Source organism: Rattus norvegicus, chromosome 18 (genome assembly GCF_021556685.1).
Source record: "Rattus norvegicus strain SHRSP/BbbUtx chromosome 18, alternate assembly SHRSP_T2T, whole genome shotgun sequence".
Taxonomy (NCBI): domain Eukaryota; kingdom Metazoa; phylum Chordata; class Mammalia; order Rodentia; family Muridae; genus Rattus; species Rattus norvegicus.
Window position 1 is genome coordinate 53,493,579 of NC_141551.1, and position 27,161 is coordinate 53,520,739.

General features: G+C 44.6%; 1 protein-coding gene across 1 annotated transcript in view; it reads right to left on the minus strand.

Annotated features, from left to right (window-relative positions):
• Positions 1–1,224: 1,224 nt before the first annotated feature.
• Fbn2 (fibrillin 2) overlaps positions 1,225–27,161 on the minus strand; it is a 205,397-nt gene continuing 179,460 nt past the window's right edge. The window contains 10 exon segments of the mRNA NM_031826.2: positions 1,225–1,695; positions 4,149–4,326; positions 5,541–5,772; positions 10,654–10,773; positions 12,400–12,528; positions 13,119–13,235; positions 15,063–15,185; positions 16,715–16,840; positions 17,497–17,703; positions 18,668–18,793. Of these exon segments, the coding sequence (NP_114014.2) occupies positions 1,321–1,695; positions 4,149–4,326; positions 5,541–5,772; positions 10,654–10,773; positions 12,400–12,528; positions 13,119–13,235; positions 15,063–15,185; positions 16,715–16,840; positions 17,497–17,703; positions 18,668–18,793 (1,733 nt within the window). The 3' untranslated portion in view covers positions 1,225–1,320.

Below are 27,161 nucleotides of genomic sequence, written 5' to 3' on the forward strand. Positions count from 1 at the left end.
TTCGCATCTAGGGTTTCCACGACTCTTCCATCGCTCTTCCGAGGATGGGTTCTCCAGGGAGGAGAGCGCAGACATGTGCTCTTCCTGGTGCCCCCTGGTGTGGCATCTCTTCAAATGACTAAAGCAAACTAAACATCAATTCACTTTACAAACGTATTTCATACACAATAAGCTATGATAAAATGAGGCATATGGTGTATAACTACGGTATTAATGAAAATTCTAAAAAAAATAAAAACATCAACATATACTCCTTGGCTGCATGGCATGATTGTTCGCACACATGGCAAATCCTGAAATAGCTTGAACATAATAAATGCACCATTTAATCTACGACAGCACCAAACGCAACAGAACACCAGGTGTTCCCGCTCAGAGGAACGGCGGGTTCTTCAGCTGCCTAGAGGACCACAAGTGCGCAGCGCGCCCTGGTAAGAATGAGGTGTTGTGGGAGGCACGTGTGGATCCTTGAGGTTATGAGGAGGAAGAAATACAGTACAGTTTGGCCTGCAATGCTAACGGTCTCACAAGCAGTCAAGGTATTTTGCTACAGTGGTTGAGTTTCCTCTCCTGTTGCCTGGTGAAGCTGGTGATGTGAAATACAGTCACGCGAGCTGCTCTGGCTTTCGTTTCCTTTAGACAGGATCAAACGACTTCCACATCTTTTAAATTATTGATCGCACTGCCCGTTCAGCTCCGTGAGACTTTCTTTGATATAGGTGCGTACCAGTTGGAGGGCTGGCAGAAAAACTAAAGGAAAACATCTCTTGAATGTATTGGATTTTTTTTTTAAAGCACCTCTAAAAGAAATAGCTCAAATTTATAAATCTAAGAAAAACAAGCGAGTTTCCCTTTTTGTTTACATAGTTTGTTCATTTCTCCATATATTACTGCATTAAAATAAATAAACATCTATATTTTTTAATTAGCAACTATAGCAAAATACCCAAAGTGTTATAGACTGCTAACAGGAAGAATGCTCACATTACTTTTTGTGCATTTAGTGCCATATGCTGATCTCTTGAACATTTAGGTTTTTTTAATATATTTTAAAATGAAGTTATATAAAAAATACAGTAACTATGTTTGCCTTTGCACTCAAATCTTTGGCCATACCAGAGTCTGAATTATCCTTCCCTGTGACGGTCAACATTCCAAAGTCTGAATCAGGGAGGAAAGGAACGGAAGTCATTCTTTGTTGTTTTGTTTTTGTTTTGTTTTTGTTTTTTTTTTCCTCTTCAAAATTAGTCAGTGACGTTCCAAACACTTCTGAAGGCTGGCTGTGCTGGGATTTGAGCTGGGACCCAAGTCTGCAAAGGGCTAATACAGCTGAATCTGCAACCTCATTCTGAGAGCCTCCCCCAGCACCCCCAGGAGGTAGCTATCCTCATTGCGTTCCTCCAATTTCCTAAGCTCCTTCTTCCCATAAAGAGGGACGCTGGTGATTTCCAGTGTGTATGTGCCGGGAGTGAGCTTCTTCTTGGCTGTGTGCAGGTAGCTGAGCCCATTCCTTTGATGGATTCGGAAGACACCATCGTCATTCCCTTGGGAGATGACGTAACGGATGTGGTTGTTGAGGGGCTCAATGGCGGGGACCAGTTCTAGGATGTGCTCCTTGGAGCCGAGGCCGGAGAGGTTGAACTTCATGTTGACTGGGCTGTCCATGGCAACGCTTTCTAGGCTGATTTGCTCCTCCTGAGGGAAAGAGCAGGAACATGCTTGAGTTAGTACAGGGCACAAGGTAGACTCAGAGGTCATCTGTGGCTCACGAGTGAGGTCACAGGGGCATGTTGAGGCCGTTCCCTGTCTGACCATTTGCTGTCTGCCAATTCCTGTCAGGGCAGGGAAAAGCTTCATTCATTCTGCAGAGGATGCCCTGTATATCTTCCTGACTCTCACTGAACCTCAACAAGATTGGTAAAGTTGTAGGACTTAGGTCACAGACAAGAGTCACAGGTCAGATTCCTTTGAAGGGTTTATACAACATTATGCTTAAGATTAGGTTTTAAGTTGAGAGACAATATTCTTCGGTGTCATGGTCATTAGTGGTTTGCCCACGTTTCAGTGGCTGTCCCCATACACGCTGTGTATGTGAGTAGCACTAATTGTATCCAGTAGGACATTGCTGTGTTGCGGGGGGAGGGGTTGGAGGGGAGAAATGGGGGTCAATATGATCATAATACATTTTATACATGTGTGAAATTCTCAAGTAAACACTTTAATGGATGAGGACAAGAGACGAGTCTAATTTTATCTTTCGTGGGGTCAAAATGAGAAGTCTTATTGCTATGCGACAGCAGGCCCGCACCTAGGGAAATCATCTCTGGGTTCTGAATTTACTAGGGGCCTCAGTACACATGGAGTCATCTGCAGAGGAGCCAGGAGTGGTAAAAAGCAGGGCCCAGATAATATGGACCGAATTTGTCACTTGGGATGGGAGGTAAGAATGCCGCTTGAGTTAGGACATGAAAACCCCATGATGCTTTGGTGTGAGTTTGTGCTTTAGTGATGTTATGGTTACAGAGGCTTTGAGGAACCCGCCATTATTTACACAGAATTGTGCTCTGTGTACCACAGTGAGAAGGCTTTATATCTTGATGAACAATTTGTCATGATTAGACAATGGATCGGATACTTACATCTACTTAAAAATAAATGTAACATTGACTTGTTATTTTAAAATAGTATCAGAGATTTTGGGGGCTTAGTATGGTCCTACAGATAAGGAGAGGTTCTGAGACCCAGAATTCTGAAGCACAGCCAGTTAGTGTGTGCGTGTTGATGGGGGCAATTCTCAGCAATATTAACTAAAAGGAGAGGTGGTACATCTACACAATGGAATATTACTCAGCTATCAAAAACAACGAGTTTATGAAATTCGTAGGCAAATGGTTGGAACTGGAAAATATCATCCTGAGTGAGCTAACCCACTCACAGAAAGACATACATGGTATGCACTCATTGATAAGTGGCTATTAGCCCAAATGCTTGAATTACCCTAGATCCCTAGAACAAACGAAACTCAAGACGGATGATCAAAATGTGAATGCTTCACTCCTTCTTTAAATGAGGAAAAAGAATACCCTTGGCAGGGAAGGGAGAGGCAAAGATTAAAACAGAGACTGAAGGAACACCCATTCAGAGCCTGCCCCACAGGTGGCCCATACATATACAGCCACCCAATTAGACAAGATGGATGAAGCAAAGAAGTGCAGACCGACAGGAGCCGGATGTAGATCGCTCCTGAGAGACACAGCCAGAATACAGCAAATACAGAGGCGAATGCCAGCAGCAAACCACTGAACTGAGAATAGGTCCCCCGTTGAAGGAATCAGAGAAAGAACTGGAAGAGCTTGAAGGTGCTCGAGACCCCAAAAGTACAACAATGTCAAGCAACCAGAGCTTCCAGGGACTAAGCCACTACCTAAAGACTATACATGGACTGACCCTGGACTCTGTCCCCATAGGTAGCAATGAATATCCTAGTAAGAGCACCAGTGGAAGGGGAAGCCCTGGGTCCTGCTAAGACTGAACCCCCAGTGAACTAGACTATGCGGGGAGGGTGGCAATGGGGGGAGGTTTGGGAGGGGAACACCCACAAGGAAGGGGAGGGGGGAGGGTGATGTCTGTCCGGAAACCGGGAAAGGGAATAACACTTGAAATGTATATAAGAAATACTCAAGATAATAAAAAAAAAAATAAAAAAAAATAAAATAAAAAAAAAAGCAATATTAACTAAAAGGAGAGGTGACTGGTGACATCATACTGTCCCTGGCCTCAGGGGAAATCACCAACATGCCTGTGTGTGGGTATTAATCACTGATGGGCACACCAGGCACTGCTGCAAGCACTGCGCAGGCTCAGCTACATTCAGAGGCTGAGAGTTTTCAATCCTCGTTCTACAGGTGAAGGAGCTGAGGGAGAGGTTAGGTGCACACATCCTAGGAGCAAAGATGTTCAGTGGGAAGGGCCGAGGAATACACGTGTGTGTGTGTGTGTGTGTGTGTGTGTGTGTGTGTGTGTGTGTGTGTGTGAGAGAGAGAGAGAGAGAGAGAGAGAGAGAGAGAGAGAGAGAGAGAGAATAACCTCCCCCCTTTTTCTTTTTCTTTTGGCAAAGCAGGGCTTCTGCTCCGCATGCATCTACTCACTGCTGTGGCGGGCTCAGGCTCTGGCGCGCTCCTCTTCCGCCGGCCATCTTTCTTGGCGTAGCCGTTGATTTTGCACTCGTAGCATGCTTCTGGGGACAGAGCGTTTTCGTCGTCCTCTGCCTCCGAATCCACTGACAGGTACTGTCCTTTGTTGAAGCCCATTCCCGAGACACAGTGGCTGTTTACAAAAAGCAAAACACCCTTAGACATTATCATCAGCCTGGGCGGTCTAAACAGAAACACGGAGCAGAACGAGCTGTAAGCCAGCCGCTCTCATCCTGTAGGTCGCAACCCTCGGGTCTGCCTAAGACCATGGGACAATACAGATGTTTATGTGATGATTCCTTACAGTAGCATCGTTACAGCCATGAGGTAGCAATGGAAATGATTTTGTGGTTGGGGTCCGCACAACAGGAGGAACTGTAGTAATCACAAAACCTGATCTTTGTGGGTCTGTTCTTTGCCACACAGAGGGAAAGATTTCCTCTTGTTTTGAAACAGCAAAATTCTTCCGAGGATGAGTCCTGGGCTTCTCTAGTTCTCAATCCTATACAAATTGAAGCACTTGAACATAATCCACTTAAGGAGGTAAATGCAGCTGTGCAAGCCCCAAGACAAGGTGAGGGAAACTGAAGCCAGCTCTTACTGCTCAGGCAAAGATCCCTGCTCTAAGAATCGGTATTTCTGCATCCCTATTTTAGTGAGTGGAAGGAGGCAAGGCATTGGCTGTCATTGGCTCAATCATTTCTGTTGTGTGTGACTGAACATCAGTGCTGGTCAGATTGGCTCATGCCCCTTACTTAGTGCCTGCTAGACTTACTAATTCTTTCAAAGAAGGTCACCCCTATTTACTTATAGACTACCATCTTCTGTGTCCCTGAAGAGAACAGTCTCTGGGTGTGGTGGTACCACCCTGCCACACACAAGTGGTAAGATCTGAGAAGGTTCAGTGACCCAAGGGGTAACCAGCCTGTGGGAGGAAGGGCTGTTCCCTTTTCGGGCAACATAAAACCAGATGAACAGAGAAAGAGACAAAGTTCTTCCTCAGGGGTAGCTGGATCAGCATCTGTGGAAATCAGCAGAGCAACACAGGGGAGGAAGTCATTTACACATCTGTCTTTCACTGTACAGATGAGCTGACTAAGCTTTGAATCTGGCCTTGAGTCCGGATTAATCAACTTCAGCCATTATGAGGACCAATGACTGAGGTTTCTGTGGAAACACATGTCTCAGGCTCTCCACAAAGGACTTGATCCTACACTGCATGGTGCCTAGTTCCAAGGCTTTCACCTCTTGGGATTCGCCCGCAGGGGTGGTGAGCAAGGCTGCCTGAACACTCTGGAGAGAGGAAGAGTCACCCTTTGTTGCTGTGGGGACACTGGGCCGTCTTACCCCTGTCCCACTCTGAAGTAGCCTGGTGGGCAGCCACAGAGGTAGCCTCCTTCCGTGTTGGAGCAGCCGTAGCTGCACGGGTTCTTGGAGGAGGAGCACTCGTTCACGTCGTGACAGGCACTGGAGAACTGGTCGAAGGAGAAGCCCGAGGGGCAGGCGCACTTGTAACTCCCCAGGGTGTTATAGCAAGAGGCCGAGCCACAGGCACCGGGGTTGGAACATTCATTCTCATCTGTTCAGAGAAAGAAAGACGCCTTTACACAGGGAAGGGGGAGGGGCAAGGGCGAAGAAGATGGCGGTCTCCAAGGGCCTATTAGTTTACATGTCAGATAACTTTAAAAGTACTCTCATGATGGACTTCAAGGCAATAAGAAGAATTAATTAAAAAAAAATCACTCCAATATATGTCTTTACATGCTTGAGAAAGCCCCAGCCCCCTGCACTGCCCTGCCCTCTCTATTCTACAGTACTATTTGTGAGCATACTGGCGGCCTGTAGGGACAGAAATCTGCAGTTTGCCCGATGAATAATTCTTTTATTTTCATAACAAAGGGCTATTTCAAAAGCCTATATTTTAGGCAAATCCTGAGAGAGAACAGATCAGCACTTTCCAGAGGTGGGGGGGGTGAGGGAGGAAGAGGGAAGAGTGGCTATCAGTTATGGGATTTCTATTGGGGGGGCAATGGAGACTGTTGGGGTCCATGACTGCATACTCTTAGGAGAACACACCTAAACACTAAAACTGTAGGAGGGTGAATTGTGTGGTACGTGAACCTTGTGGATTTTTTAAAAAGCCCATCTCTCTATTAGGATTTGTGCCTGGTGGCCCTTAGCACTTCCACCACCTCTGAATTTTTCTCTGAAAAATTCAGGGCCTTCTATGAAAAACGATGAAAAGGACCCTGATCGACTCTATTGAACTGAGAGTGGTTTTAACTGCCCTGGAGCCTGCCTGGTGCAGACTGGGCCTTCTGTGAGGACTGTACCCTCCCCTCCATCTCTGACACTGAGCTCTTGCTGCTTAAACGCTTAGCTCTGTCCTGCCGAAGCCTGGCGGATGCTTAATTACAGCTCTGCTTTTCAGTCGCTGTTATCAAGGGTTGAGCCCCAAGGTGCTTTTGACTTTGGGAATTATGAGGTCCTGTTTGGTGGCTGAGATAACCCTGGGTTTGACTCCCCTGAGCTTTATTATAACCCAAACTTCACGCTGGGCACGAATCACATCTGTTCCATGGAATTCTTTCCATTCTTGTGACTGCTCAAGGAGGGTAGAGGGCCTGTGGACATATTTTAGCCTGAGTGCAAGCAGGCCCATCTGTGAGCGCGCATGACCCAGGGAACACAATGATTACAGGGGGTGGGGGCGGAGGGGACCCACAGCGGCTCAGGAAGATTTCCTAGATGGACTTGGGACTCAGCAGAGGCCTCTAGACAGGAAATTGAACTTCGTAAAGCAAAGGATAGAGGCTACCGAAAGGGCAGGCATTAGGCAAATTTAATGTAATGTGCATAGTTGGAGAATTAAATGAGACAAGGAAATGAAGAACTCTTAGCCACTGAATACAAAATATGGTCATTTGCCTAATATCTGAAATCTCCTGGCATCTATTTTATGCACAGAAAATACATAAATTCCCAGTAGGTTGGCTGTGTGGGATCTGAATGGATCTACTGCTTTGTTTCTATATTTGAGAGGCTTAGAATTCTGCCCCAAAGCTTCATCCACTTTCATAGTTCGTTTTCACATTCATATGTAGTATTTCTCGTCTAACATGGAATCTAAATCAGATTACAACTTAATGGCAGGTTCCCACCGAGACTTTGTTCAGGTATTGTGTAAGTCAGAAAAATTACCAAGAAAGCCAATTAATTGGGTAAATTGAGTTTAAATATTCCATTTACGAGAACATTTTAAAACAGGATTATGTTTCTGGAAGTACCATGTGCTTTCATATTTATACACTATAAATATATAACATGGTAACATGGCATGGACTTAGCTAAGAATGGCCTTGTTTGAGGTATACTGTGAATTGAGATGCCTTGCTTGGCTATGTTGGGACTGTTTAAGGAAAGCTTATATAATACAGAACGAACCGAAAGTTATCTGCGGTAAATGGCAGGGAAAAAAAAAAGCACACCAAAATGTTTTCGCCATATGCAAAGTTCCATATCAGCGCACGGTTTCAATCAAATGGTCACAGTACCCACTGGTGGTTGAGAACGCTGTCTATACTCAGAAAGTCTGTCCTAGGATTTTCTCTCAATGCCCTGTGATAACAGGCTGAAAGGTCACAAAGTGGAGTTTGTATGAAAAGCTTTCTCCAAAATTATCACTTTCAGAGACCGTTTACTCATCTCAAATCGGTGGTAGCAGGAACACCGGTGTGAACTTTGGAGTTTCCCTATTTGAGGGAGTCTGATGTACTGACTGAAACTTTAGGACTGTTCACCAGGGGAGAAAACGACAGGAAAGTCCTCCCCTTCCCCCTCCTCCTCCTCCTCCTCTTCCTTCTCCTCCTTTTCCTCCTCCTCCTCCTCCTCCTCCTCCTCCTCCTCCTCCTCCTCCTCCTTCTTCTTCTCCCCCACCCTCTCTCCAGCCACAGAATATTTATACCAACAGACTAGGATAACCTGAACTTGGTCCTAATCTCATTACTCTAATTTGTTGCTTCGTTGGCTTCCCGGCTGGGGTGAGATCACTGTTTCTGCCCTATCTCTGAGCTACAATTCCAATTGTGTTGTGTGGTTTAAAAGAAAGAACAGTGTTCGTTTTTATCAGAGCTGAGCTGACTCCCTGGAGGATCCAGAAACCTTTGCAATTCTGTCTCTGTCTACGGAAGGGGCAACTGCCTAAAGATAATCATTTGGAGAAAGAAAAGCTAACCCTGTCTGGGGAGTGCAGACACCTGCTGATGTGCTTTGAATTCCTTTCCTTGACCAGTGTGTTTTTGAGCCTGGGTCTCCCAGGCCTTGGATCCTCCTGCTTCAGTCTTTGGGTGCTGGCAGGGCAGGCAAGTGCTCCCAAGCCTGTTCAAGGTGTTTCTTGGATTAGAAGACTCGCAGGCCTGAGCCTGGACTCTGGAGGTCTAGGCTAAATAGAGGAACTCGTGAAAACGCAAGTGGGATGGCGCCTCACCATTTCAAACCGCACACAGGCCATTCCTCAACAGAAACTCCAAAGTTAGTAAAGGCTCGTGCAGATGATTTTGCAGTGGATGTTTACCAGATCAAAACTTCAAGAAGTGAAGAAACTTGAACTGGCGACTTGTATGTGTTCTAATTTCTAAGTTCTCCTTGAAAGCAAGAATTCTGTGTAAACTGACTACTAGAGAATCATTCTTCTGCCTTAAATTCTGCAGAACTAACCACCAAGTCTGCAGTCCTTACTAAAACGATGGGTCTGGGTGTTTACAAACACCATAATGTAATAAAGTTCTCCAACATCTTTTTTTTTTTCTTTTTCTTTTTTCGGAGCTGAGGACCGAACCCAGGGCCTTGCGTTTGCTAGGCAAGCGCTCTACCACTGAGCTAAATCCCCAACCCCTCTCCAACATCTTTAATAGTCAAACCCACTACTTTCTATACTCTAAAGAGCTTGACAGCACGTGGCCTCATATACATGAATGAATATATCAGGGCTTAAGGAATTCTGCAACTTTTTTTCATGAAGAAAAAGAAGTGAATTATATTTACAAAATATAATTTTGATTGACTGTTTAACTCATTGCTTTGATAATCGTTCAAAACTTTAGCCTTATCTTTCTTTGCTAGCTGCACATTTTTAAAGTTTTCTGTTCATCCTTTTCAGTGTGATGCTTCCCCACACATAATCATTGGGCCTTGCTCTGAATCCCAGGCCGTCTGCCTCTCCTCCCACAGATGTGCATATCTGGTGGGGCAAAGCATCTGTCCCTGGCCTGGCAGGAGGCCACAGTCCAGATAAGAAGAACTTTGTGGACCTCATCTCTCTTATGAAATGCTCAGTTTTTCTTCTCAGCTCATTAAGCTGCCATTAGAGAATCCTTTTTGAGAAGAACATAAAAGATCACATCGAATCAATTCATTTGGCGGATGATTATAGCACATTCGAATGACGTGTGTAGTGTCTTAAATCACTTCAGAGACAAGGAAGCAGCCTCCTACTCTCTGGGGGAGCTCTGCTTCTCTCCCATCGGGCAACAAGAGTTTCTGCTCTCACAACGTGCTGGGTAGGGTAGCTATGGAGTGCATTCAAAGAGAGCCATGAAACTGGCCATATGCTCGGTCAGTCTACTGGGGAAGAGTAATGGTCTCTTTGATCAGTGGTTTCTTATGGGGAGAATTTCTGTGATTACTATGAGTGCAGAGAAGGGAACAGAGTGCTTGTTGTGTTTTCTTTGATACACATTTGTGTCTGGAGTTGTCAGTTGCATTTGCTCCAACTAGTTGCTGTTTCTGTGTTAAAGCAGCATAGTAATACTCATTAAATCTATGTCCTTGGGGGCTTAGAATTACTGCCCAGGCTCGGTGATGTAGGCCTAAGTCCTTGCCCTGGGAAGCAGAGGTTGCAGGATCGAGGACAGCCTGGGGCTACATAGTGAGTTAAAGACAAGCAAGTTACAGACGAGCCTGGACTATATGAGGCCCTGTCACTCAAAGGATGGAAAGAATTCTTTAGATTTATCCCAGGGTAACGGGTGAACCCATCCACAAACTGAATCTAAGAGAATACTAATGAAAAGCGGCAAGGCATGGCAAACGTAGATGGCTTTTGTGACACCATCCCCAACCTCACTGTACGTCCAGTCAAAGTGACTGCACCTCTGGTTGATGTACCTTTAAATATTCTGAAAACACATTTAGGATGGATTTTGTCACATGCACAAATACAGAGATGAGCACAAGAAAACCCTGGTATGCATCAGTGTTTTTATGCAGACTTCTCCTGTCTACCCTTTCAACAGTGCGTAGGGGCGGGATAGAACCTTACACTCTAGCCCCCTCGCACATGAACCTTAAATGGTCAAACTGGTTTTAGGAGTCTGTCCTGCAACTATAGTGACTATTATTTAGTTTACTCAGACACTGAAGTCGTGAAAAGCCACGGGCTGGGCCACCAAGGAGCACTCACCGACACACTGGTTCCACTGGTAGTGCTGGACATATCCCTGCGGGCAGCCGCACCGGTAACCCCCCAGGATGTTCTGGCAGCCATGTTGGCACCTGTGGTTTCCGTCACATTCGTCAACATCTGCAAAAACAATCCAAGCACGGTCTTCACATTCCCTAGGTAAATGCATTCCAAACGCAACCTTTAAGGGAACAAACAAGCAACGTACAGCCTATGGGACTGGGCTTTTCTTAGTCAGTGATGGTGCAAAGAATGGCTGAGGTAAGAAACCACCTGATTCTTATGCTGTCCACCAGACCACAGCGCACCAGCACTCTGAGTAACTGTAATTTCAGCAAATCAACCATAGTCGCCACAACTGTGGTACGGTTTTAGTTGACTGGCTCTATATGGTACGGTTTATTTGGCAAATTTTCTATATTTGCATTGAAGATTGTAGTTGATTCAAAAGTGACTCATATGTATCTTTCCCCATTGTGGTAAGATACAAATACTACGGAGTTATCTCTAAAGTACAATGGTTTTGCATGAGAAAATTTTTTTATTCCCAGTCAAGACTAATTAGATGCAAATCCTTTTCAAGGATTTGGATACTTTGTTATTTTTAGGCAAGATGTGGTACTACATATGGAATAATTTCTTTGTTAATATATGCATACAATTTTGGAATGACAACTAAGGCTTTTGAAATCTACCCCAAAAGAGTGAAATAGAATTGGCATGCGTGATGCGTGTGTAACAAATTTACATGGATAATTAATAAATGGTATCTTATGTGGATGGTCACGAGCTGAACTCACACATGGCGAGCAGCTGTAGGCTCGGAATGCTTTCAATGACTATTGATTTCAAATACAAAAGCTAAAATTACAATTTTTAAATAAAAATGGCTGAAAAATGCACACAAAAGTCGTATAATTCGTAGAGCGTGTTTAGTATTTTGATTGTATCTAGCGTGGAAAATCACGTATTTCTAGGAATGACTTTAAAAAAGGATGACTAACTGGAAAATGTAAATTCCAACACGATATAAACACTCGAGGTGATGTGGCTGGTCTCATAACCTGAGACACGCAACACTAACGTATCTGCCTTCCTGTACGTGACGTGAGCGAGCATGTGCCAAGTGAACACTGCAGAGCCCCACGTGACAGTTTTCTGACTCTTCTCCCAATCAGCTCCTCTTTAGGATTTTCCAAGAGAAAATTACCTATCTCATGGGTGGCGCCATGGGTGCAGAGTTTAAATATTATTTTTGTCTGTGTGTATGTATGTGCTGCGCATACATGTGCATGTTCTTTTGTGCATGGGCACATGTGTACATGTGGGGAGCAGTGAGTGTGTGTGTGTGTACACGTGTGTCTGTGTCTGTGTGTGTCTGTGTACACATGTGTGTGTCTGTGCATGTACACGTGTGTCTGTGTCTGTGTGTGTCTGTGTACACATGTGTGTGCCTGTGCATGTACACGTGTGTCTGTGTTTGTGTTCCTGTATTGCGCTCTTCCTTGTATGTTGAGGAAGGGTCTTTTGCTAAACCCAGACCTCACTGATTTCTCTAGTGAAGCTTTCCAGCTTGCTCTGCAGATTCCAATCCTGCCTCCAGGGCAAGGGGATTACAGAAGAGGTTCCATGCCTACTTGGCTTTTACCTGGGTGCTGGGCATCTGAACTCAGGGTGAACGGCACATGCTTTCTGAGACCGTTTCTGAGCCCTCCACATTCAGGATTCCTGTGCACATGGACTCACCTTCGCAGTTCAGCCCAGAGGCATCCAGGGAGAAGCCTCTTTGGCATTCGCAGCTGAAGCTCCCAGGAGTGTTCTGACAGATCCCCTTTGCTCCACAGAGGGAAGGCTGGGACCCACACTCATTGTTATCTAGCAAAGGACAAGATGGAGGGAAGAGTTGAGTTTCCTGGTTATGTGTAGGTCAATGAAACCTCACTACGTGAAATAAATTGAGGGGCACAAGCCCGTGCTTTCACTCTGTGGGGGAAGCATTTGAGACTAAGTCAGGTCAGAATTCATTAGCAAGAGTAGTACGAAACGAGTGGTTTTCAGTGACTCATAACTAGAAATGTATTTTAGAGTCACCAGAGGCACCATTTTAGATAATACAGACTAAGGATCTATTAAAACGTGCCTTCTACAATAAAACTGAAAAGTTCCAGTACAGCCTTTAATCCTGTTTTATCTGAGCATCATGGCTGTGTTTGGCTTGTGAAACTGAGACGTGGCTTACAACATGCTTGTTATGCAAATGCATGGCAGGACCGCCTCCATGATCTAACACCTTAGCTGTACAGAGGATGGGATGCTGGGACTATGTGCAAACGCACGTCCAGGCCTTCTTCCTGCGCATGGTGTTCTAGTCAGGAAAACATCCACATCACCAACCTTCCCAAACCGAGCCGCAGTTATGCACCTACCCGACGACTGTGAAAGACCCTGACTGTGGTTTGCCTTACCAATGCAAGCCGTGTGATGCTGGGTGAAACCGGGTGGACATTTACAGGTGAACCCCCCCAGGGTGTTGACACAGAGGAACTGGCAGTTGTGCTGTTTGGTTTGACATTCATCGAGGTCTGAAACGACAGAGAAGCCCAGGGGAAGTCATGCATTTTCCGTGGGGCGATTGGGTTTAAACTTCAGCTGCAGTCTGAGGCTCCCATATGCCTCAGAGGGGGAAGGGTTTGAATGCGCACAGTAGGCAGCCTAAGCACAGAAGGCTACCAACTGGGACAAGGTGGCTAAAGGGTTATAGGGCAAAGTTTTCTTTGAAAAGAAAACTGGATGGCCAAAGTACAGCAGGTCCGCCATTTTCAAAGGTTGTAATGGAAAAGCTGTCCTTCTTGTAGTTAATGTGGTTTGGTACATAGATAGTTATATGTTCTTATTAAAGGGGATATTAAAGAGAAAACAGAGTAGAGTTTGGAAATGGAGGGAGGTTCACCAGATCCAAACGGGAACACCATTCCTTATAAGAGGAGAATTGAAAACACAGCTTCTGCTGGGCACCGGTGGGGGATGCCTTTAATCCTAGCACTTGGGTGGCAAGAGGCAGGAGGATATCTGTGAGTTCAAGGCCAGCCTGGTTTATGAGAGCGGGTTCCAGGTCAGACAAGGTTACACAAACACCCACTCTCCCCACCCCCCAATCAAAACCAGAACAACTATAAACTAAGACTGAATATCTGGACTCTTTTAATAGGAACCTCGAAATCTGATTTTGACTTGAATAAAACTTAATTTGGGAAAATGCATTCAAAGTTCGTGCAGAGGAAGGTACAGATGAGCTCCATGCATTTTATAGACACTGTGCAAAAAAGACAGTTCCGCTGAACCATTTCTCTAAACAGGTTCAAGAAAATACCAGCACTTGCTACTTTTTTGTAATTATTATTATTTTTAATATAGTTTAGAAAGAAAACCTTGCTTCACAGAGAATGCAGTTAAATTGTCTGTTCAGTCCATTAGTGTCTTGCTTAGGAGGATTCCTATAAAATCAAACACTGTGTGGCACTGAAGCCATTTTAGTGATCAGACTCGGCAGGCTTATTGCTTTCAATACAGTGTGTGCACAGATTACACACTCGCCGACTCCTAACCTTTCTGCAGGAAATGCAGAGGCACGGAAAACCGAGGTAGAGTCTGAGGTCAGCAGCAACAAGAGCTCCAGCTCCTGACGGTTCTCACCAACTCTTGCATCAATGTTTTTTTAATGAAAAAGTTACCATACGAATGGATGGATTATGGCATTTTCATAGACGTGTAACTTGCTCAAATTTACCACCCCATTGTCTCTTATTTCTCTCTTTCTCCTCTGACCACCTCCCCAAAAGTATTCTGCACTTTCATGCCAGACATTTTTTAAGGTTTATTTTAAAAGTTCTTTTTTATAAATATTTAAGATAGCATACGAAGTGGTGGGTTTCATTATGACATTTTTATACCCCTTTTAAAAAAAAAAGGCTAGGCTCTGTACATGTCAGAAAACATGATGTTTGCATTCCTGAGGCTGGTTTATTTTGCTTAATGTGATGACATCCAGTTCCAACCACTTTCCTTTGAAGTAAATTTGAAGTCCCTGGCTGAAGAAAAAAAACCATATTCCTGTGTGTGTGTGTGTCTGTGCACTCGCACATACACAATCGTACATATTTGAGAGAGCATGTGTAAGTATGCCTGTGTGTGCACATGTGTGCACATGTGCAGACTTTATTTCTTTTAATTTCTAAGGAGCAAAATACTTTAATTTAGATTTTCAAGTCCCCTTCCTTCTATAACAGGAGCCCTGGCAGTGTTTTCTGTGAAGCAGTTTTTTAACATAGGGGAAGCATATGCTACAAGGCTGATATGCAAACGTTCCTGAAGAGAGAAGTGAAGGTGGCGGCTCCTGGAACTCCCCTCACCTTTGCACGTCTTGCCGTCTTCCTGCAGGACGTAACCCCGTGGGCAGGAGCACTGGTAACTGCCCTCGGTGTTCTTGCAGATGAAGTTGCATGGTTTTGGAGACTGGGAACATTCATCCAGGTCTACAGAGAGGAAAGACCAACATGAGAGTCCCAGTTACGAGGAATGACCAGTCTCTCCATTCTCCCCACATTCTCACTCCGTCCTTCTTGCTTTCCCTCTGCAACATCCAGTGAATCCAGCCAGCAAGAAATGGCTCTTACAACGGTTTTCTCTAAAGTAGCAAACTGGCTTACTTTGAGGGTCAATGCACAGATCTTGGCTAGACCTTGTAATGTCTAGACAACTGTCTGGGCTCAACAAAAATCCAAACCCTAGAAACTCTTCAACTTAATTAGGCTGGACTAGACTTTAGGAGCACTCCCACTTCTTCTTGTCTCTCTGGCGTGGGTTTACACCAGGCAGCTTCTCACAGATGCCCTCTGCACACTCTGTTCTCCTGCCTGGGTCTCACCACTTTTCCCTCTGTTCCTTTTGTTTGGTCCCAGGGTGGGGTTATATAAGCTCGGTGAACCCTGCTTTGTGACGTTTCTACACTCCGCTGTTCACTTACAGCAGCAGTTCCCAACCTTACGATGGTCGAGACCATTGGGAAGCACATTTCAGATGGTCTTACGAACTGCTCCTTTACAAAATGACAGTTACGAGGTAGCAATGAAAATAATCTTATGGATGGGGATGGCAGTGTCAGCACAACATGAGTAATTGTATTAAAGGGTCACAGCATTACGAAGGTTGAGAACCACTCATCGACAGGATCTTGTTGCTAAGCTGTACTTGGTCTGTCCTTGCTGGGCTAGGCCAACTCTACTGCTAGGCCTGTGACTGAGAGCAGACAATCTCCATTTCCTCCTCAGAGCTCGCTGGATGGGTGGATGCCTGCTGCCTGCAGAAGCGCCTGATTCGGAGCCCACTCCTGGCTACTCTTGAATGCTGTTTCTACTGCATGAAATGCTTAGTCCGTTAGGTGGTCTGTTTTGCTTGGCACTTTTTGTAAAATTGATCATTTAAGAAGATATCACATAAGCGAGAGAGTAGGGAGAAATCAAGAGCTCTTTGAAAGGTTACAAGAAGGTTCTCCTACAGCCTTATGTTTGTCAGAAAATGGCATGGGTCAGACCATTACTAATTAAAGAAGAACATCATGCAAACAGCTGAAGGATGCTGCAGTGAGACATCTTTGCAAGGAGAGATTTTAGATGATGATTTCTTGCTTCATGAGGAATGTGAAAAGAGAATTCTACTTCACACACAAACACACCAGATTCACAAGAAAAGCCTGTTTTTCCTTTATCAAATAGACACCCATTTGTAAATTTTAAATTAAAACAGAAAATGTCAAAAGTGAATTTTCAATTTTTATGTTTCCCCATATCTTACAGAATTGGAGATGACCTGGACCCTGTGTCCCACACAGTTAAACAAACAAACAAACAAACAAACAAAGAAAACAAGAACTCTGCAGTTAAGAAGAGCATTACCGAGATGTCTGGCCAGCGTAGTAAAGGCTACATAGGCCGGAGCTCCTCTGACTGTGCTTAGTCCGTAGGAAGCAGGAGTTGCCAACCCTCGGTGCACAACCACGTCTTACCTACACAAGCTGTCCCGCTGATGTCTGTGGTGTAGCCAACCTTGCAGAAGCACCGGAAGGAGCCCATGGTGTTGACACACTGGCCATTAGTACAGAGGCTTGGCATCACCTTACATTCGTCAATATCTGCAGAGCAAGAAGATAAAGAAAAAAAGGATAGAAGCCAATGTGTGCGCAGTGGAGACAGCTGGAACTGGGGAGGAGTTCAGGGACTGGTGCGGGGGTGGAACGCCACCCCAGAGAAGTTCTAGAGTCCCTTTTCAAGTCTCAGAGAATGGCAACCTGGGAGGGAAACAGAGGCACCTGAGGAGGCAGAGAGAGAAACAAGGGAGGGCTATGCCAGACGGCGTATGCCGGACTGTTCATTTTGCATTCTAAGTGGGAGTTACAATTTTTGGTACATTTTAGAAAGATGCTGCTTGAAATATGTGATCATTTACTATTCATAGGTTTGGGCCTCCAGTTCCCACCTGCCTTATGACTCTGGAGGAAGGTGTCAGTTAGCAGCCAGGGACAGGGCGGGGAATCTGTACAGCAATGGGAGAAACCAGTTTGTCTTTCATAACATCCACAAACTACTTGGTAGAATACACACACACACACACACACACACACACACACCTGTATACAGCATTGGGCAAGACTATTTTGATTTGCGTATAGAATACCAGACTTTCTGACAGAATTCTGATGAAATTACCTTTGTACATCCCTTTTACATTAATTTGGATGTGTAAAATTCCCTGGTCTGACACAAGGCCTTAGGCCCCTCAGCACATTACCTCTTCCGTCAGTGGCATATCCTGGGCCATGGGGGCAGATCTTTTTGTACTGGGCAGTTCCAGGAAGTGGGCAGAGCTCACACTGGTGGCCCCAGCCTCGCCCGCCATCACAGCAGCATTCTGACTTTGTGACGAGGTTACGGCTACTGGAGGCCATCTGACACATTGTCTGCAGCACCTCTGCGAAGCACAGGCCCTGTCGGTTGTCTGGAGCAGAACACAAGACCAGAGTCAAGGCTGGGGATCGGTTTGGTTCTTAGTGGACCATCATGCTGTCTTTGCCCACCCAAAACCTTCAAAACTCAAAGGATTCTTCTTGAGTGAGCAGTTGTGGCCTAGCAATTGTTTGTTGACAACACCCTCTCCCATGGTGTTTATACTATGAATTGAGTATTAAACCTGACAAAAGCTATTCCGGGGAATATTGAACAAATTATTATTCTTTTCAATTCAATGAAAGTAACAGGCAAATGGTTAGGAGCTGTATTCCCAGAGAACCCAAAAGGAAGAAACATCGGATGAAGTTCTTTTCCTGTTAGACAAAGTGATGATAGGAAGGAAATGAAGAATAAATTCAAAGCTGTGTTATGGATTTTATTCTATTAATCTCTTACTGTCTACAGTGAGAGGACCTTGATCTGGTTCCTTTAAAGTTGACCACACCCTATCTTCACAGCTGCCGTCATTAACTGCACCAGCTACAGTGTGTACGTTCCAGCATTGGTTCCGTGAGCCATAGTGCCCATGCGGTTATATTTCCAATTAGAAATTATTATGTCAAGCATTTTTTTCTGGACCATAATGTAAGGATTAACCCCCGCCGTGCTTTTGAAACGTGTGGCGTTTGCTTTGCATTAGGATTGGCAGTGCTTACCTCCCACTGAAAATATTTTCTTTTTGGAATTAGATCATCTCCTGATGTCAGTCTTACTAAAGTCACATTTTCCACAGAGCTTTAACTAATCTCCACTTTGGAAAGACTATTTCAGGTTGTTACTTCGGCTACACGGGTGTGTGAGGCGTAGGCATAGAGACACATCACTTTAATAGATGTAAATCTGTGGGCGGAGGCATGTGGAGTACAAGGCAAGGATAAATGTGTGGAGCTGTGCTGTGATGACGTCATAGATGTGCAATGTTCACCCAGGGAAGTAGTCATATATTCACTCACCAAGGCATTCGGTGCCCGAGGAGCTTGACTGGAATCCTTCGTTGCACTCACACCTGTAGCTTCCAATGATGTTAACGCAGCGTCCATTTTCACAGATGCCGGGCTTGGTCCTGCATTCGTTTTCGTCTTCATAGGGGAAAAAAAAATACAAGTAATGAGCAGCTTGTAAAATCATGGCTTCCTAACTGTCTTTAGGTGTTCGCCTCCAAGGAGGCGGGATAAAAGCGGACATGACCGCTGCTCCCAGTGCACCTCATCCAGCCAGATGGTTCCTTTCTGAAAGTTTCCTTCCTGACTCTGCCCCTGTAGAAGAGGGATGGCGTCCTTGTGGACATTGAGACTCCACCAGAGAGGAAGCATTCCATGGAAGAGAGGGCTGAAAGGGAGAGGAAACGGCTGAGGGACAAGAGATGGTCCTCGGAGGTGGATGGTGGGGACCAGGGAAGAAGGCTTTGAGTGGGATCTCCGGGCAGCTGGGGCCTCCGAGGGCAGTTAACTGGAAGGAGAACTTAGGGAGCTGCACTCTTTTGCTTGGTGACAAATTAGCAACAAGTAAAAAACAAACAACCAAACTCGTTTATTAAAATTCCCAATATCCTTACTGGGTTTGTATGACATTCTGTGTGTTGGATTTGATGACTTTCAACATGAGGGAGGTCATGAGCTTTCTTAAATTGCTCCTTTGTGTTGTCTTTTTATTGGCAGATGCCTGAACTCTTTTCCCATCTCTTTATTTTCACATTTTCCTCAGACCCTTTCGTTTTGGTGAGTTTCTTACAAAAACATTTGGCCGAACTTCCAAAGAACGTTTAAAGTACGTTTATCTTCGATCCAGCAACTTAAACTAGTCCAGCCTTACCTGCTGTTTCATATATTTCAAGTTATTTCACATTTATGGTGATGTTCCCCCTTCTCTTAACATCTATCAAATCAATCTAATTTTCTGTTCTTTCCTTGTGTCTCCAACTCAGGTTTGGGTATTACCATGTTCTTCCACTCTTCTGGTAGCGTCCTTTAAATGATTTTAAGATGTTCTTTTAATGAATTCTCAGCCAGCATCAAGTACACATTATAATTTTTTGATATACACATCGAATCCCAGACTTTATGCATGCTAGGTGAGTACTTAGCACTGGGATATTGTCCTTGGGTTCTTTATATTTTGAGGCAAAGTCTTACTAAGTTACCCAGACTAGCTTAACCTGACCATGTCATCTAGGATGGATATGGAGTGGCCTTCCTCTTGCCTCAGCTTCCTCTGGTCCTGCTCCAGTAGTATCTGTCCGAACGTCTTTAGCTAATTGCTTGTGTGCTGGTGGGACAGAGGTGTGGCTGCACATATATAATCATTGTCTCTTGGATTCAAATTCAATTATATAGTTTGTTAATTAGTTCAGAGAGGGCATGTGAATATAAAGTAAATTCCTAAATAGACTTCTGATAACACTTTGATTGTTCTTCCATTCCACTGAGTTTGAAATTTTAGTCCCAAATGATTTCCCTTAGAAATATTGAAAATCGTCTGCTATTTTCTTTTACCCTGCATTTTTATTCATTTGAAGGGAATCTAGACCCCCTTCCCATCTGGAAGCGTTGAGCATTTTATTTTGTTTTTAGTCTATGAAATCCCCAAAGACGTGATTTCATGTAGACTTTCAGTTTTAGCGGGGGGGAGGGGTAAACCTTACTATAAACATTTAAAAGTACTCACAAAAATAATGAGCTTGATTATGAATTTTGAGTTTTCTAGTTTGTTGTTTCTAGAATCTGAGGGCTTAGGTTGGCTACCCCTAGATCTGATCCTCTCTCAAATGCTGTTCTCTCTGTCTGTCTGTCTGTCTGCATGCATGCATGCATGCATGCATGCATCCATCCATCCATCCATCCATCCATCCATCCATCCATCCATCCATCCATCCATCTAGAAACATATGACATATCTCCTAGAGCTTGCTCTGTAGACAAGGCTGGTCTCGAACTTAGAGATCCACTGGTCTCTGCCTCCCAAGTGCTTAGATTAAAGGTGTGCATGGCCACTGTCCTGCTTAACATATTTATATTGATTTAACAGCAGGGGATGATTCTCCAACAAAGCTTTTGCTGGTTGTACTGCCTCATAAGCTCTGATCCTTTGAAGGACAACTTGATGTGCTTCAACTTTTACCGTTACTTTGTTTTACTGCTGCTGACAATGAGGGCTTTTTGTTTTTGTTTTTAAACCAAGAAGCTGGTTTCCCCACCACTGCTAAAATCCATAGCTTTCATAGGGTATGCCTCAGTGTGGTGCTACACCACCCAGGACATCTTGATCCTCATCATCCACTGCCTCTCCTTGGAAAGTTTCTGCACACGAGAACCACCAACGATTATTACCGTCTCCATGCCCACTGCTCTCCTGTGCCCACCCCATCTTCCTACTCTGTGTCTAACCCACAGCAGTGTAGGACGATGTTATTATGCAGCAAGGCGGGTCCAGGATAAGGCATAGCCTATCACTGGATGAGAAGGAAGGGTGGGCGGGGAAAAGTCTAGGAAGGGGAGGATTAGAGGAAAATGATTCCAATCCAGGTGGTCTGGGTCAATTTTATCTTGTTTAGGTGGGTGGTTTCTATCTTTATTAATTGGCAGTGAATTTATTCTGTGTATGTATTATGGATTGAGTATTTAACATGTAAATCTGATTTCTGGGTTACAATTTGTTGAGTCTTGATTTTACTGGGTGGGTGGCTGGAACCAGTTCCTTGTTGTACAGGGCTGGCCAGGGCGACTAGCATGGGAGCGGAGAAACTGCTGGGGCTGAAGATAGCTGGGCTATCGTGGTGTGGTGAAGCCAGCTGCCACCGCTGAGATAAGTTAAGATTTGTTCTTTATGGCCTTATGGTACAAGAACTAATGCCAGGGAGGGACTGCCCAGGTCCAAGAGTACCAGAGGCCCAGAGTGGGGCAGTGACACACGGGAACCGGTTGTGCCCTTTTTTAATCATACTACAACACAACAGCACTACGAAGGAAAGGATGGCACCCAGGACAGTTCTCATTTCATTCATTGAGTCTGGGCACCATGGAACTTGGACTTCTGTGGGCAAGAGCTGCCATTCTGAGAAGTGTATGCCACTGTCCTGCTTGGAACTGCCCGGTAATGACTCCCACTTTCACCTTTTCCCCTCCACACCAGCTGAGGCCTCTTTGGTGTCTTCCAAGACCAGCTCTTCGTTTAGCCTTCCAAGTCTCATAGTTCCCCCTTTTTAAGAAATCATACCCTGGTGTATGTTGTGTATGTTCCCCAGTAACTTCTATCTTCAAGATCAAGCCAGAACAGAACATTCTCAAATACATATGGTGACCACAGTTACTGTCATATCTTCTTATTCATTAGGGACAGAAATTAATTCTCTACCCCACTTCTCGACCTCTGGTTCTCTGCTTTACTCAGCTGCTGTCTTTCTACTGATACTTTCTGAAAAGCCACCGAATCCAACTGTTACGTTGCCTTTCTGCATCTGGTGCTTTCATTCAGTCCCTCCTTCTAAAATGGACTTCCCTGCTGCCTACTCAATGACCAGTTCTCCACATTCTCAAGACAGTCAGTACGGCATCCAGTGTCTCTTTTCTTACAGGCCACTCTGCTTTCATTTCCCGTGGGTTTTCAACACCATGAAATAGTGGAGTGTGCAATACTCAAACGCTACCTCCCTCTTCTCTATGATCTTTTCCTGGTGTCCACATCAATTCCATGATCATTTAAACGATATGTAGTTGTAAGTGACTTAGACCCCTGCCTGATAGATATGTTTGTATGTATAATTATACCAGTGGAATGTGAAAAATATCCAATCACCCTACAGTCACACAGCTCAACACCCCCACACTCACACATATCCAGCATACTCCAAGTCACACACAGCAATAAATCCTACAGTCACACACATCAACACACCCTGCAGTCACACACATCAACACACCCCGCAGTCACACACATCAACACACCCTGCAGTCACACACATCAACACACCCCGCAGTCACACACATCAACACACCCTGCAGTCACACACATCAACACACTCTATGGTCACACACATCAGCACACCCCACAGTCACACACATCAACACACCCTACAGTCACACACATCAACACACTCTAGTCACACACATCAGCACACCTCACAGTCACACTCATCAACACACCCTACAGTCACACTCATCAACACACCCTACAGTCACACATATCAAGACACTCTACAGTCACACACATCAGCACACCTCACAGTCACACACATCAACACACCCTACAGTCACACTCATCAACACACTCTACAGTCACACACATCAACACACCCTACAGTCACACACATCAACACACCCCGCAGTCACACACATCAACACACTCTATGGTCACACACATCAGCACACCTCACAGTCACACTCATCAACACACCCTACAGTCACACACATCAACACACCCCACAGTCACACACATCAAGACACTCTACAGTCACACACATCAACACACCCCACGGTCACACACATCAACACACCCCGCAGTCACACACATCAACACACCCCGCAGTCACACACATCAGCACACCTCACAGTCACACTCATCAACACACCCTACAGTCACACACATCAACACACCCTACAGTCACACTTATCAACACACCCCACAATCACATGCATCAACACACCCTACAGTCACACACATCAAGACACTCTACAGTCACACACATCAACACATCTCACAGTCACACACATCAACACACCCCACAGTCACACACATCAGCACACTCTACAGTCACACACATCCAACATACCGCACAGTCGTTTGTGCTAACCCTATTGGCCATCAGCAACCTCCGAAGTTGATTCGTTTATCGTTTTTTGCTAGATCTTTCCACATGTAACCATGGCCCCAGTCTGGATGACTTTAAATATCCACCTAAATGACTTCACCTCTCCTGCTTCTTCCTCCTTAAAATGGACTGCATACAGGGCAGCCAGAGATCTCGAACAATGCTGATTGGCATTTAATTGATATTTTACTATCTGCTGGACGCTGTCCTAAATTAGCCATGACAACGATCCTATGAGGTAAGTGCCCTTATGATTATAATTTCTTTTAGTGAAAGTAATCCGAGACACAGTTAATCCAGTTTACACAAGATTACTGGCTGGTCAAAGTCGACTAGGTTTATTTTATTTTATTTATTTTTATTTTTATTTTTTCCACATTCATGGCATATCCCAGGCCTTACAAAGCCCTTTGCCTTCAGGCTCCTGCCGTGAAGCCAGACTCTCCCGTGACTATAGTGTTGCTGCCTCCCTTTATGGCCCTCCTTTGTGCCCTACTCTGGCACATGCTCCAGCAATGCTCCCTTCATTGCTGCCACGGGAACTACATTAACAACATTACTTTTCCAGTCTGTCTCGCAGTCCCCAGGTCACTCCATTAGATCCCGAAGTGCTCTCCTACACAATGACAAAACCCTGTTTTCCTTAAATGGCTTAATTCCAACTCTATGACATCACCATGTTCGTCTGTTTCTCTATTTGTTCAGGCCTCCTTTTGCCAAGCCAGGGAGGAAGTGAGCGATTTGACCTCAAATGAAACTAGTTTATTCTGTACTGCCAGCGCCACAAACATGGTGAATGTTTCCTAAATATAATTAAACTAATGGATGATTCTCGTGTAAGGGTTTGCATGAAGCAGTGTGCTCTTTTTGATGGGAATTTAAATCTTTTCCCTAAGAACTTCTCTAAACTCAAATATACTCCATTATCTTTTATTTGCTTAGTTTTTTCTTTTCCTAAAGGGGTTACATTCGTAAGCATATGTGAATACCTGTCCTCCGCTTGTATCATTTTATTGATCCATTCTATAGCCACATTTCTAATCATCTTTTTTTTTTTTTTTTTTGGTTCTTTTTTTTCGGAGCTGGGGACCGAACCCAGGGCCTTGCGCTTCCTAGGTAAGCGCTCTACCACTGAGCTAAATCCCCAGCCCCATTTCTAATCATCTTTTTTGCCATTTCTATTTTGCAAATGCGTGCACACAAATACATGCAGATGTGTGAGTGCACGGGCACACATATGTGTGTATGTGCATGTGTGGTGCAGGTGGATGCAGGCTGGGGATTATCATGGGTATGTGTCTTCCTCTTTTGTGCTCCAGTTCGTTTTTTTTTGAAAGACAGGTTTTGCCTAAACCTGGTTTTCATCATTTGACCAGTCTAGCTAGTAGCAGGTCCAGGAATTCTGTTTTCACAGTTTCTCCACTGCTAGGATGCCAGTGCTCACTGTGGAACCCACATTTTGTTTGGGCGTTGTGGGTCGGACTCGGGTCCTCATGTTTGCACCTTTGCCGACCGGGCCATCTCTCCAGCCCCTCATTTCTACTCCATCACTTCTAAAGAGGTTTTTAGATTCTCATGTGGGGCTGCTTCTTTTCTGAGCTTCTCTCATTACTTTGTCCTTTCTCCCGAGTTTCAGTAGCTTTTAAACTGTTCAGGGGTCTTTAATGATCTTCCTCACAGCTTGATAAGGTGATTTTTTCCAAATCGTACTGCGTTCTTTTCTTATCTTCCTTCCTGTCTCTCCCTCTATTCGGCCACTGCGACTCCCATATTTGTGTAAACTGTTCAGTCTTGTTGAAAAAGTAACCCAGCAGGTCTACAGTGTAAAGCCAGATCTATGGTTTCAACACACACACACACACATACACACACACTTCTTATGAACATCTTTAACAAATCCGCCGTGCTTTCTGTCCCTGGGGCATTATACTAAGTCGGATGATCACTGCAGTCTGAGTCAGAAAGCACATTAAGTCAGACTCTCTAGTGGCAGCTTCGTCCCTCTCCTTTTGGCCTTTTTTTCCCTAGAAATGTCCATGTCTAGACCTGTTTGTCTATAATTGAACAGCCCGGTGCCAACCCATCTCTCACGCCTGCCCTTTTGGAGACTGCAGGGTAGAATGGGGTCTGCACAAAAATACTGCCATGTCTCTCATCCACCTTGACCCTGATCGTCTAACCAAACCCTTGAAAATGGAAATAGCTGGCTAGAGTCTGAAGGACAGCATGCCACCAAACCCCTGTGCTGTGGCTGAAACTTTACACACCTTTTAAAGACGTGCACCACAGGCCTTTAAATCAAAATAGTCCAGGACTCTTCCCTACACGTGACATTTCTAAAATCTTCAAGTTTGAGAAGGACATACCTTTATTCCCTCATACTTAAAAATAAACACCGCCTTCTAAATTACAATCTCAGATGCTTATAAATGCATTTTTGACCAAATATAACTGCCTGGATGTATTTTTCAAATTACTAGATTTGGGTATTTGTGATTTGTTCAAGAACTGATTGTTTGATTACAATATAGCGCAGGATCAAGTTTCCATCTCTGCATAGTTTTTCTGTTTCCTTGGTGGGGGATTTTCTGCGTCCTACAGAATGTCCTCAGCTTGTCACGGTTTACACTTTTATGAAAATTAACTCTCAGAAATTTTCTTGGACTCTGATGTCATGCGTGTACATTGTTCCATTTTTGAAACGACTTTGTTTTTCCATTCTAAATTTTACACCTTATTTTTTATAGTATTTTGTTATTTGTGTGGGACTTCTGAGTCTGAAATCATAGTGGCCTTTCCACAGCATGTTATAATGAGAAGCTTGAGGACCTGACAGACTTTAAAACCTCCTCACTCTATTGTCAAGACACGGTAAAAGATCCAAGCCCCAAGGCCTACCATAGTGGCTCCAGCTTGTGGCCCCGGCACCTGGGATTATGAGTTCAAATCCGCTGTCTTGGTGCAGTAATCAGGGTGGTAATTTTCTCCTTTCCACACATGTTACAGTTTTGCCTTGTGCTAGATTTGAGGAACATATGCTTTGACTTCACAGCCCAGGTGAATCCCTTAAGTTGACGGGTATTACCTGGATAGTGGTCTTGAGTCAACCACTATTTAACTAAACTCCTAACGTGGGACTTAAGGGATAAAAGGCAAGAACAACAACAAAGTGACCTTCGTCAAATAGTCTGTCAAGTCACAAGACACTCCACGCTGTGCTGTGACTAAGGATCATACCCTAAAGGCTGAATGCTAAAGGTTGGCCACCAAGGGGATGAGGAGGTCCCAGCCGGCTTTCTTGTTGCTGGGATGGGCGCTTTCCCTCTTTCAGTGAGATGCCTGGGCATTCTGTCAAAGCATGGGCCACTGGTCACCGACTACACATTCTATAGCTATGAACCAAAACAACCTTTTCTCTTTATACGCTGTCAAAGGCAGTTTGGTGCGATGACAGGAAGAAGGCAGATATATTGGAATTTCGGGCAGAATTTAATGGGGTGCCTCATTTTTAAGATCTATGCTATGCATGCTCGTTAGGAATTCACTCCTGTCAAAGATCAAATCTTGCAGATAGGGATAGAAAACCACTCTAGATTAGTAACCTCTAGTTAAAGTATCTTTCTTGGTGGTTAACTCCTGGGGTG